The 12548-nt window shown below is 39.5% G+C and overlaps 1 protein-coding gene across 1 annotated transcript; it reads right to left on the bottom strand.

Moving 5' to 3' along the window:
• Positions 1-4089: 4089 nt before the first annotated feature.
• LOC119732203 (fibroblast growth factor receptor 2-like) lies at positions 4090-10609 on the bottom strand. Its single transcript, XM_038205636.1, has 7 exons — positions 10231-10609; positions 8940-9109; positions 7888-8386; positions 7465-7575; positions 7051-7217; positions 6400-6513; positions 4090-4164 (listed from the first exon to the last, which is right to left on the bottom strand). Exons 1-7 carry the CDS (start codon positions 10607-10609, stop codon positions 4090-4092), a joined length of 1515 nt encoding a protein of 504 aa, XP_038061564.1.
• Between the last annotated feature and the right edge of the window lie 1939 nt (positions 10610-12548).

Genomic DNA, 12548 nt, shown 5'->3' with positions numbered 1-12548 from the left:
CCTCAAACCATGTTGTATTTGTATAGTTCTAAATTCACAACACAGTCACCAGGCAGCTGCATCTGCGCGTCATCATTATTTTCCGTCAAATTTCAGCCCTTGTTCATTGTCTCTCATAAGAGAAATTCGCTTAGAAGGGAAATCCAGTGCCTTGTGTACTTTTTTGAAATGCAAGCTGGTCATTATGATACAACTCTGGATAATTTTGTTCAGTTCAACTCAAACCAAGGCCGTCCTACCGCAAGACTATCTGCTGATCCTTTCAAATTATGCGTTCCCCACTGCAATTCTGAATCTCTCAATCTCTCTTTGTTCTTGGGTGACTCACTGTCGTTGTGCTAGCTTTAAATTTTTAACAAATTCCCATTTCTCATATTCCGCTTTTCAGTTTTCCTCTTGACACTATTTTATTCACTTGCGGCATGCGCAATACAACCAAGGAGTCTGAATTTCAATGAGTCCAAATTCGGTTTGGTGCTTCGGAAGTCGCTCAGCACTATTCCCGCTGCAGTCAATTTCTCTGTTTAATACTATCATTACTATACTTTTGATGTTGACACAGCCAACACTAAAGTTTCTTCCATGAAGTACATCACATAATGTTTACCTCATCGTCAAATGGTTACAGCGCCCTCTTGTGATTTAACACTGTATTCCATGGGCGCAGCCATGTTGTCTTCACCTCGTGTAGGCCCTATAAGGTTCCAGACCAGTAAATAGACTGCCATAGACCTCAGTGATAATTACGCGCACTTCCTAAAATTATTAAAAATAATCACAAGATCTCCAATGTGTTTGAGACGCACATCAACTGACGCACATCAAACTGAAGCCTATCTTCTCATCTTTCGTTTTGCGTTCAGTTTCTTTTGGACGGCGGGGGGGGGGGGTATCTAACGACTTTTGGGGAAAACATCCATCCAAAAATGATCACCCCTAAAAGCAGGCCTGAAGCCCATCGCCATATTGAAAACGGACGCCTATGCTTCGTAAATTTGGCCGGCGAAGGCAATTTTGATTTTATTTCTTGAAAATAATGGCTTATATTTTCAAAACCATGCAGACTGCAGACTCTCGTTCTACGATAGTCCCGTTTCAGGCATGTCCTATTACAAAAAAAACGCCTTCTTTCAAATTGACAAGGGATTCACACAACGGGTTTGTTAATTTTGCGTCAGTTGGGATTTTCCTCCTTTTATTTGAACCCCCCAACAATTGATCAGCTCTTCATATCTATCACGATTGTATTTATTATAATAAAGCGCTCTAGACATAACGACAAGATCGTAGTACTTTTACTGTCATAATAGCAAGGTGTACCCGCTCCACAAATAAAACAAATAGCAATTAATGCAATTAAAACAACGAAATGTAACATAATTGCTCTAAAAACACAGACAAGCACACTTCAGAGGTATTTTAAGACTTCTATTTCACGATCTATACTGAGCAAAAACATGTATAGCAACCAACCAGCAATTTTCAACTAGCGTTGCTAGTCTCAATGTTATTAAGGTTTACAACTCTACAATGCCATTTTCTTTATAATATAGATAACGCATAAGCATACCTCAACAAAGTTTTTGCCAAGAGCTTAACATCTCTAATTTGTTTTTCTCCATTAAGGTGCACTAAATATTATTATGCTGTTAATTAAATGGATATTACTACATGTATAATATTACATTTACTTTCCTTTTCGAAACTATTGTACATTTAAACTTTAAACGAGGAGCGTATTAAACAAAGAAGATCCTGCTTAAAAGCAGTACGAAGACGAAATTAAAAAAACTAAATAAACCGACCGATGCAACAAAAAGAAGCCAACTGATAGACCGACCTTCTGTAAAAAAATAAATACATTAAAGATGAGTTTTTATACAGGGCGTATCCAATCAGGTATTTCAAAATTAATGACTTTCATTGAGAAAAGGAATTAATCATAGAATCAGCTTAAAGAATTAATCATCAGCTGTCCATTGATACCTCACTTGGCTCACTGAAATATCAACTGAGCACCACTATTTTCAAAACAAATGCACGGACATCTCGTTTCCCCAATTTGCTGGATATAAGTTGAAAGTAAGCTGTCCGAAGAATGCGCTGTCGCAGTGACAGTGCGATAAACAGGAGAAGTGTTGAAGATGTGGCTGCATAAAATGGTGTGCCGACATCGTAAAGTTGCTCACCGATTACCTTGTTTTGACGTGGTTATAAATCAATGCCCCGTCCCCCCTCCAAAAAAGAAAGAAAGAAAACAAAACAAAACCAAAAAACCAAAACCAAAAACCAAAAAACAAAACAAAGACAACGGAGAAATGTTAAGTGAAAAAATAAGTGGCAAGGTCCAAGTTCAATAAAGTGATTCTCCAAAAATATATTGAAAATCTTGAATAACAAAGTTAAGTTTGTTATAGATATGTCTTTACTAATACATTAAAATGACCCGTGGTAAGACCGAATATAATAGGCCTATGCTTTTTGTAAAATACCATGCATTGTACTGACATTCCATGGCATGCTGTAATAAGGTTATTGGGTACATAACAGCACTCCATTTTTTGCATGTTACTCGCCTTTTTTGTACCCCCAACATGGCGCCGCAATCGTAAAAAAAATACGGCCTATTAAGACACAGGAAAACGGTTGACGCAGTTGAACGAACGCTGATGTCGATTGATCAGTTGTCATCAAACTCAGGCCGGATGACACTCAAATTCTCGTATCGCACTCGGTCAAAAGAAAAATAGGCCTGAAAAGTAAATGAAATGAACAATGTCCTTTATAAGCGTGTGTGCACACCCTCGTGGTTAGAGCCTAGCCATATTTTAAAAAAATACCACACGAGTAATAACGATTGCTTCCAACAAAAAATGTGATACATGTATCAAGTGCAGTGTACCTATATAAACAAAAGGAAAATGTTTGGTTAATTTTTCTCTAGCTAAATATCTAAGAGGATGCGGTGGGCTAGGATAACTTTGATGCGAAATTGATGATATACTTACATGTTCAATTTTACTGTCATCCGTGCCACTTAGGGTAGAGACCAGTTCAGAGAAACTTGGTCTGTTGTTCGGATCCTCTTCCCAGCACTTACACATCAGGGCGTAACTAATTTAAATGAGTCACAGGGAAACCTTATGAGTGAAGATTCTTGTGATTTTCAGATCCTCCTATTAGCACAAGCTTAGGCAGAAATCACGTGAATGAATGTTTTTATTTAACAACATATTTTGTAGCATAAACTAGAAACACATGCAGTAATGTTCATGGCAGCTAGTCCATTGTTACATATTGCTGCATCTCTCTTTGTCCACAAGACTATACCTTTTCGAAAAGACTTCCAGACTATTTAAGTAGCCCTAGGCCCACCTCATATGCATGCATACTTCTACTCATCAAACTAGTCGCTCGGCATTGACAAAAAAGTATGGCCTACGGAGCATTGTAGCTGGGTCAAGTTTGCCGTACGAGCCAGCTTGAATGTTGACACGCAGAGGTGCTGACACTCGCTATCTACTGTTCCGCCAAGAGGACGTTTCAGCAGGTCTTTTTTAAGCAATAAGTATATATTTTGGACGAAAACTACCTGTTGATAAAACTGAGCACCTATTAAGTGATCATCTTACCTTTTGTCGTCACAGTTGCTGGGCTTGGGCATACGGTATCCTCCCTTCAGCTTCCTGGCCAGTGACCCGCTATTGGTGGTCGGGTAGGGGGTTCCCCCTTCACAATGTACGTTAAATATAAATTAGATACCAGTGGAAAAAGGGAAAATGACCAATTGTCTAGTTTTCACACCACTTCAAAGAATCTTGATGGAAATAAAGTTGCCTTAAACGGTTTGATAATTTCAGGACAGATTTCTTTCATTTGAGCAAAAAAAAAAAAGGCAGAATATGTCTTACCTATTGTGGTTATTTCCCACAAGAGGATGCCAAAAGACCACCTGATGATGAGAACAATTAAGTCAAGAATTCTTTAATTCTGTGACGGGAAATATTTCGCAAAAAGAAATAAAAAAATCTAGATTTAGGCCTGCATCACGCATAAAATACTCCATACGATGAACAAGGTTCTTTGTACTTACACATCACTCTTTGTCGTGTACCTCTTATACCTGGTTGACTCAACAGCCAACCAGCGGACTGGAACTCGTCTCTATAATTCAAATAAATAAACCATAATAATAATAATCAAATGCAAATGAAAAGACATAAAAAAACTAACCTTAAAAAAGTCATGGGTTAAATTTGACCAACACAATGACCAAGAGTATTGTCATTTTGACCCAGAAAAGTGACATTTTAACCAAGAAAAGTTTCAGGGCAAAAATAGCCCGGAGTCCTGGTCAAATTAGACTCGGGACTTTGTTAGCAATCTCTCAATCAAAGTTAAATTACAAGAAATGTCACCAACATGTGGGGGTGATGAATACCGAAAAAGAATTGCCTTACTTTGCCACAATTGATTTGAAATTTGACTTAAATTCAATGGACTATTTATGGACTTGTGACTGACGAAATTATTATCTCCGCCAAGGAGGTAATGCTTCCATCGGTATTAGTTTGTCAGTTAACAAGATAACTCAAACAGTTCTGGATGTAATTTTATGAATCTATTTTTAGGGGTGGTCCTTGAAACAGGTACGAGTCCATTAGATTTTGGAATTGATCGAGATCTGAGTCTTGTTGCAGGAGTTCTTTAAAGGATTCCTCACCATTTTGTATGTGCGAATACATGTATATGCTATGTGAAGAGACCATGAAATTTGGACACGTGTTTGGGTCACCAGCGTGCAGTCTATGGTTGCAGACCAGTAAATAAATGTCCATAGACCCCACTGATAAATGCTCCCACTTCAGAAATTCGGGGGAAATACTCGCAACTCTCTGCGGTATTCAAAACGTACATCAAATTAAAGCTTATTTCATCATCTTTCATTTTCTGTTCAATTTTTTTGTGGATCACAAATTATTTTTGAGAGAAAATTCCATCCAAAGATGATCACCCCTAAAAACGGTCCTGAAGAACATCACCTACGCTCCATTGCAAAATAGAGCAATTTAAGGGACTAATCATCATCCACATTTCACAGAAATGCGTGCTTGCATTCCTCTGCAAGGCTTCCAACCTTCTTTTGTTTTTTACAAATCATCAATTTCACGGCCTTCACAATGATCCAATATTGAAGAGTTTGAGGGCATGCAAATCGTGAGTTGGCCGGCGTAGGCAATTTTGGACCGATTTACTAGTCTGCACCCTATAAAAAGCGAGGTTGTGAAAAATACCCCCAAACCATGCACGTGTACGGCATGAGGGAGGATGGATAGCCCATATTTGATTAAAAAAATTGTGAGAAAAAAAAAAAAACTATTGAGTTCTACATCTGGACTGAAAACAGGTACTCTGTTTGCGGCTGCATTGCTGTAGGGCGCCCCCAACGGGACCTAATTGACCTCCAGCTCCTTACAACCCCAAATCAACCCCCCCCCCCCTTTTGCCGCTCGAAATTGCTGTGATCGGATGACGGTATATCTGCCCTTTTAGATTTGGGAGCATTTTCTGCGGAACCGCCATTGGTGACCCCTTTTTTGAAACACCCCCAGGTCACGGCCCCTGAAAAAAAATTGTCGTGAAATATAAAGCGCATGCGCACCGCTTACGGTGGACACCGCCATGTTAGTACTACAGGCTGCAGACCAGTATAAATGTCCATAGACCCCAATGACAAATGCCCCCTCTTCAGAATAGGGACAAATACTCACAACTCTCTGAGGTATTCAAGACGTACATCAAAGGAAAGCTTATTTCATCATCTTTCATTTTCTGTTCAATTTTCTGGGGGTTAACAATGACTTTTGGGAGAAAATACCATCTAAAGATGATCACCCCTAAAAGCAGTCCTGAAGCCCATCGCCAATTTGAAAATGGACGCCTACGCTCCATTGCAAAATAGAGCCATTTTAGGACCTTTTATCATCATCCACATTTCACAGTTCTACGAGCTCGCAGTCCGCTGCATGGCTTTTTTACAAATCATCAAGTTCACGGCCTTCACAATGCTCTAATACTGAAGAAATTTCGTACCGATTTACTTGTCTGCATCCCTATGTGCTCAAGCGCACACAACACTGAAATCAACAGGTCAATGGACTCAACCATTTGATACTATACGTCCAGTGGATATGGGTGTACATGTATTTTGAGGTGATTTTGTGGAGGTTTGCGCTTTCTGAGTGCTTTCTAGTTGACTTGTTATTTACTAGTAACTGTCTTACTTGTGTCTGACTGGCAAAATGAGCTTGGTAAAATACTTTCAGCATCGTATGAACCTCTCTAAAACTGAAATACGAACTTGGTTTATAGGTCTGGAGTTTAGTTTAAAACAATTACCTTTGATGTTTGGACGTAGATATCCTCCCCTCTGGACAGTCCAAAGTCTGAAACCTTAGCTGTAAGCCCTTCAGATAGTAGGATGTTCCTGGCAGCCAAATCTCGGTGGATCACCTTTTAAGATCAAAGAACACAATAACAATACCTCTGAATCCATTGTGGAACTGCTCACTGAGGACAGAGCCTTCATTTTAGGTGCACGTAAAGTCCAAGGTCAAATTTTGATTAAATTTCGGGTCATATTTGACCTAAAGCTGGGTAGAATTGAAACATGCCGTATCTCTGTGTTACTTTTCGGGGTCATTTTATCCAGAATAATGTCATTGTGACGAAACAATTGTCATTTTGACCACATTAATTTTAGTATACGTAATTTGTTTGATTTGAACCAGGAGCGTGTCAGGTGTTATCTGACCCCCGGATTCCGGAGGTAGATTCTTGAATCTACACCGGGACTTAATAGTGTAGGTTAGCATTTTGATCCGGAATGTGATCAATAGAAGTGTAGTTTTGGACCATGAATAGTATCAATCCAAATAAAACTCGGACTTCGTGTCAAATCCAAACAGGGTTTCAGTAGAGTGTAAATATGAAAACTTAGCCTTTCATAATCAATAGCTGAAAAAATGCAAATATACGACGGCTCCTTACCCCCGCTTTAGCAAGGTGCTCCATTCCCTTGGCAACATCCAGAGCAAACTTGACCAGCTGATCGGAAGACAAGGCATCCTCGTCTGAGTCTGACTGTGAGCGAGCCGTCCGCAGGTAGCTGCGCAGATCACCGCGGGGAAGATACTCCAACGCGACGTACAACACCTCTGATTAAGAAACAGTATGGTTTCCGGAGTCAAGGTCACACGCTATTTTCACATGTTTATGTAAACACGTGATAGAAAGCAACTCGTTCATCTTTGTTCGACTTGATCAAAAAGCAAACTACCAAACTGAACTAAATATACATTGTCCTAATCTCATATGTAACTTTGTCTTTTATTTACGGGTCTGTTTTCGTTGTTATTCAGTCAGCTATTATCAATAAATGTTTACAATAAACCGAATACATACGTCGATGCTGACATGCGCCAAGCAGCGAGACGACATTAGGATGGTGGCCGAAAGAGGTCATCGTGCGAAGTTCATCGATGAAATCATCTTTCTCACTCGTCGATGCATGGCCTGTTTGAGAAACACAGTGTTTAACATTATTTAACCTTTAGTATATAGCTGTCAACGAAATACCACAAAGTTGACGTGTATATTCGAACTGACCGACCCATTAGGCACCGCCCACTGCGCAATTGGAACATAAGACGTACGCCTCACTGAATGCCACATTGATAATGGAGATCAATGACATGCCACTATTTACAAGCCGCGCGCATCACACGCGCATGTACCCATGTCAGACATGAATATACGGCTGAAATTGGTTAAAACGACTATGTTAAGTTATATATTAACCTCATATGATAAGTAGATATAGGTTACCTTTGAGCATCTTGATAGCAGCCCTTGTCAGTTCTCCATCTTTCATCACAGCACCTGATCGCACCTCACCAAAGTTCCCTCTTCCGAGGACTCGCTCGTCCATGATGAGGTCGCAGCGAGGCACCTTCCACCCCTCAGCCCAGGGAGGTAGATTGTTATCATCATCGCCATCAGGTAGCATTGGTGTTTCCTCCTGTGGTGGTATAGTATCATCATACTCCACCTGCGGAGAACTTGTGTCTTCGTATTGGTGTGCAACCTGCTGTGAAATGTTGTACTCGTAGTTATGTGGGTCTTGTGGTGAAATCTTTATTTCGTATGTGTGTGGACCTTGCGGTGCAATGTTGTCCTCGTATTTGTGTGAACCTTGTGGTGCAATTCTGTCCTTGTATTTGTGTGGACCTTTTGGTGCAATTCTGTCCTCGTATTTCACGTCCGGTGAGCTGCCGACCTCAGATGGACATGGTTGTTCTAAAGCATCCTGGTCCAAAGCAACGTCCTTGAAATAAAGAGACACAAAAAGACAAAAAAATATGTAATATTTGATACAAAACATATCTATGTTTTTCCCTCGACTTATCAATTTCATCTGCAAACTAGCCAAGCCTCCCTCGTTTTCAATGAATTTAAAGCCAATCTGAAAAGCTTTTGGCATTCAAGAAAAAAAAAACCTTGTCAAGTCTATAGCATTTGAACAATTTGCACGTTTTAGTTCACTATACTTTTTATGCCGTTTCTTGATTCATTTTAAAGCTCCTGAGTTTAATTTGAAATGCATTATTTTGCTTTCGTTTGATTACATGTATAATTGAATTTAAACATGTCTAAGATGTCTATATAAAGTTAAGGCCTGACCTTTCGTATTTTTTCTGCATGCAACTTTCATTTTCCTATCGTAATATAAATAATGAACCTGTTTAAAATGATCGCGTAAAAATTTCAATGAAATTCCTTCACACTTGAATTTCCCTTTCCACGTTTCATTTTCTTTCTGTCGTAAATATTTCCATTTTTATTGATTATAAAAATCAGCCGAATAAACAAAGGCTCACCATTTCAACAGACGATTGCGCGTCACGTTTGATCTGCACACTACGCTGTGCCCTGCGGTTCCTTCTAAACTTGACGAACATTACGATTGCCATGACAACCAATGCGCTTAGAACACTGACGACAGTTACTATGGCGATAAGCACTCCCTTTGAACCTTTGACGAGAGCATCTTTTTAATTGAATAACGAACAGGTTATTTGTTTACATGAGAATATTTCACATATTTTCAAGACAAATCAATGTCGAATTTGACCTGACATGTTTGAAGGACATTTTTTTTCTTTTTGCTGGTCAAATTGACACTTTTTCAAGTCTTTGGCTGTTTAATAATGATTCAGAACGTGTCATTATTTCTCAACAAGTGTTATTTGACCCTGAAAAGTATCAAGTCAAATATGACGCGGATTCTGGGTCAACTCTTGCCCCGGTACCTTTAAGAATGGGTATAACACCTGAACAAGGAACATGTATCACATGACTATTTCGGACTGGGTCATACATCAGAATCGTGAAAGGTAAAATTGTCTGTTCATCCAATTACTTTGCTATAAAGCATCGTTATGAAATCATCTTTCCGAAAAAAAACAACAATCGAATGTTTCCCCCTTCAAAATTTCAGATTAGAATTGAAGTGAAGATGGACTATATCAGAACATATACCATGAAGAAAAAAAAACACTAAATTTAGTTGAATAAAGTTTGTCTTTGCAACAAAAATAGAAAAACTAAAATGAAAGGTAGTTTGGAGTTTACTGTTGTATCTCATATTTTGCTTTTTCTTCAGTTGTGTCATAAACAAGAAGATGAGTCATGCAAATTATTGTCAGGGAAAATTAAAAGACCTTACTTAAGATCGAAAGAGATACCCTCTGTCACAAAACCTGTTTTGTTTATCTTTCTCCGTAATAATATTTTCATAGTGTTCATAATATTGTAATCTAAAATAAGGAATGGGTGGCCAAAATACATCGCCTGAACTCTGTGTACATTCTGCTATTAAATACCCAAATCTAAACGACCATAGAACTTTATGAAGCGTTTAGATAATTCACACTTAAGTTTACTTGATGAGTCCTTTGAATTTACACTCGAACACGCATTGAAATTGTATCAATGCATGTCAGAACAAACAAATGATGCCCATTTTGGTGACATAAATTTGTTTTAAGGTAAAGAAAGTAACATATAAAAAAAAATGATCTCAGGGAAGAAAAACAGACGCATGCTTAAGGTAAAATCACGCGCAGGTAAAAAAGAGGTCTGGGACCAGCAAACACATACAAAACTCACCTGCACAAGGCGTTATCAGCACTCTGGTGCTCAGTGACTGATCACTACTCGCTGCTAGGCACGTGAGGTTACGTTCTCGAGTCTCGTTGCCAGGGTTTGTCACGATGCGCCAGCTGCTCACGTTGACCAGCCCAGCTCCGGTCCATGCCTCGCTTTTAGTAGCGATCGCCTGATTGCCAAGCATCCACGTGAAGTTCCAGACACCAGGTCTAGCGTCTTGAATCCTGCACTCGAATCGCCGCGTGCTGCTGGACTGGACGCAGACGGGGCCATACTTGGGATCGTCCAGCACAGCCGCGGAGGCGGGGTCCAGCAGATGCAGCATGGCGTCTCGTCGTTCCACCGAGGAGTCGTCGAATCGGGTTGTCGACGTTATCATCGAAGGGGGATCAAATGAAAACATACACACACACACAAAACAAAGCTAACAAACATACCTCAAAATCCGTTGATGTGGTTATTATGTTTTTTCTTTGTTTTTCTGAGGGGAGGCTGGGGATTCGTCAAAATCAATCTTTAGTTAACGAATACATTATGTGACCCTTGGCGATATTAGAGTCAGTAATAAAGGGGGAGAGGACTTGGTGTCCCAGTTCTGTGGGGATTTAGATAAAAATACGGGAAAGGGAAACTCGATTACACAAGGTGTTCCCTCAGCTACGGTTAACATTGGAATTAGTTTGTATAAAATATTTAAAAAAATGCAATCATTAATTACTTAGTATTTTAGCACTAAGCCAAATAATTAACACTGCAAATGGTGAACAAGACTAGTTCAATAATAGAGTGGACTGAAGGCAGCATTTTCCCGCCAAAAATCTACCGAACGGCTGCCATCTTGGAAATGTCACAAAATGTGGACATTAAAAAGACGAAAATTTAATAACACAAGTCTTGAAACGACTCCAAGGCATTCAAGTAAAGTTTAAGGATACAAACATCTTAGGTTCTCTAAGAATAAAGGAAAAACTAAATTTTGGCTACAATATGGAACTTCGTCTAAACATCGGCCTCTTTATCATCTTATTTAGGTCTATCATCCTGAAGACGAAAAATATAACATAACTACATACAGATTGATTCATATCGAAGCAACCTTGAATAATGGAAATGGGTCATTCCTTGTCAGACCAACGCACTTTTTTACCTCATGTTTTCCGATTTTGATAAAAATTGCTGTGCTTGTAGTTTCTGATGAGCAATGAATGCGCACTAATTTTTTTTAGCCCGATCCGACCTACCATGTGGTCAGGGCAGTAACCATAAACAATGGACATTTTTAGAGTAAAATACCACCCTTTTGGTAGACCTATGTCAAAACCATGGCAATTTTTATCAAATATATGCAAATTTGGTATCAAAATAATAAGAATTGCATGCTCAAATCATTTTTTTTACAAAATTAAATTTTGTGAAAAGTGGGTCATGTGACCTTTAATATGTTATCGTGACCTTTGACCGATTTATGTACTAATGTTTCATTCCGAAAATCAACGAAATTAAAACGACTTGATAGAGCATGTCTTCCTCTATCAGAATCCACTACAAATCAAAAAAAAAAAAATCCGAAAAATCAAGGGGGGGGGTGGGTTCCAGCCCCTCGAGCCCCCCCCCCCCCCCTGCCACTGATAATTAGTTATCCCGCGAGTGCGCTTTGAATTGAGGCCCCCCACCCACCCCGGGGTGCCACTGATATTTAGTTATCCCACGAGCGCTTGGAATATGAAACATTATTCCGTGTTCCACGTGCCCAAGTTGGCTAACGAATTTATCTTCAAGCGAACTTGACGTATGCTCGAGAGTCGATTGTCATCAGCAGTTACTGTTTAGGGTACGCTCTATGCTTTCTACCCGGACCCAGTACAGAAGACACATTGCGATTTTGAGTATTATCTTCAAGCAACTTTGAATCCTAGACCCTGATAAGTACATCTATAGCAACAACAGTGTGATTTGATATAATACTACATAGCTATATTGCACCCCCGATATCGAATGTATATGTAAATGTATGTATTGTGTTCCTTTTATTTGCTGCTGAACGGTCCGATACACTATGCACCTACATCCCTCACCACGTACAATGTATGCATTCGACGTTAAGTTTGCTTGAAGATAAATTCGTTATGGCTCATGGAACACGGAATAATGTAGTGCGTCGGGTGGCATATGGGTCACAGCAGCATTGCATTGTTTCATATTCCAATATTCCAAGCGCGCTCGTGGGATATCTAGTATCAGTGGCACGGGGGGGGGGGCTCGAGGGGCTGGAACCCACCCCTCCAAGGTTGTCAATTTGTTTGTTCGATTTTTTTTTC

The sequence above is a fragment of the Patiria miniata genome, unplaced genomic scaffold (assembly GCF_015706575.1).
Source record: "Patiria miniata isolate m_02_andy unplaced genomic scaffold, ASM1570657v1 HiC_scaffold_1, whole genome shotgun sequence".
NCBI classification, from domain to species: domain Eukaryota; kingdom Metazoa; phylum Echinodermata; class Asteroidea; order Valvatida; family Asterinidae; genus Patiria; species Patiria miniata.
The sequence above is the reverse complement of the archived record's forward strand: the minus strand, read 5'-3'. Positions and strand labels throughout refer to the sequence as shown.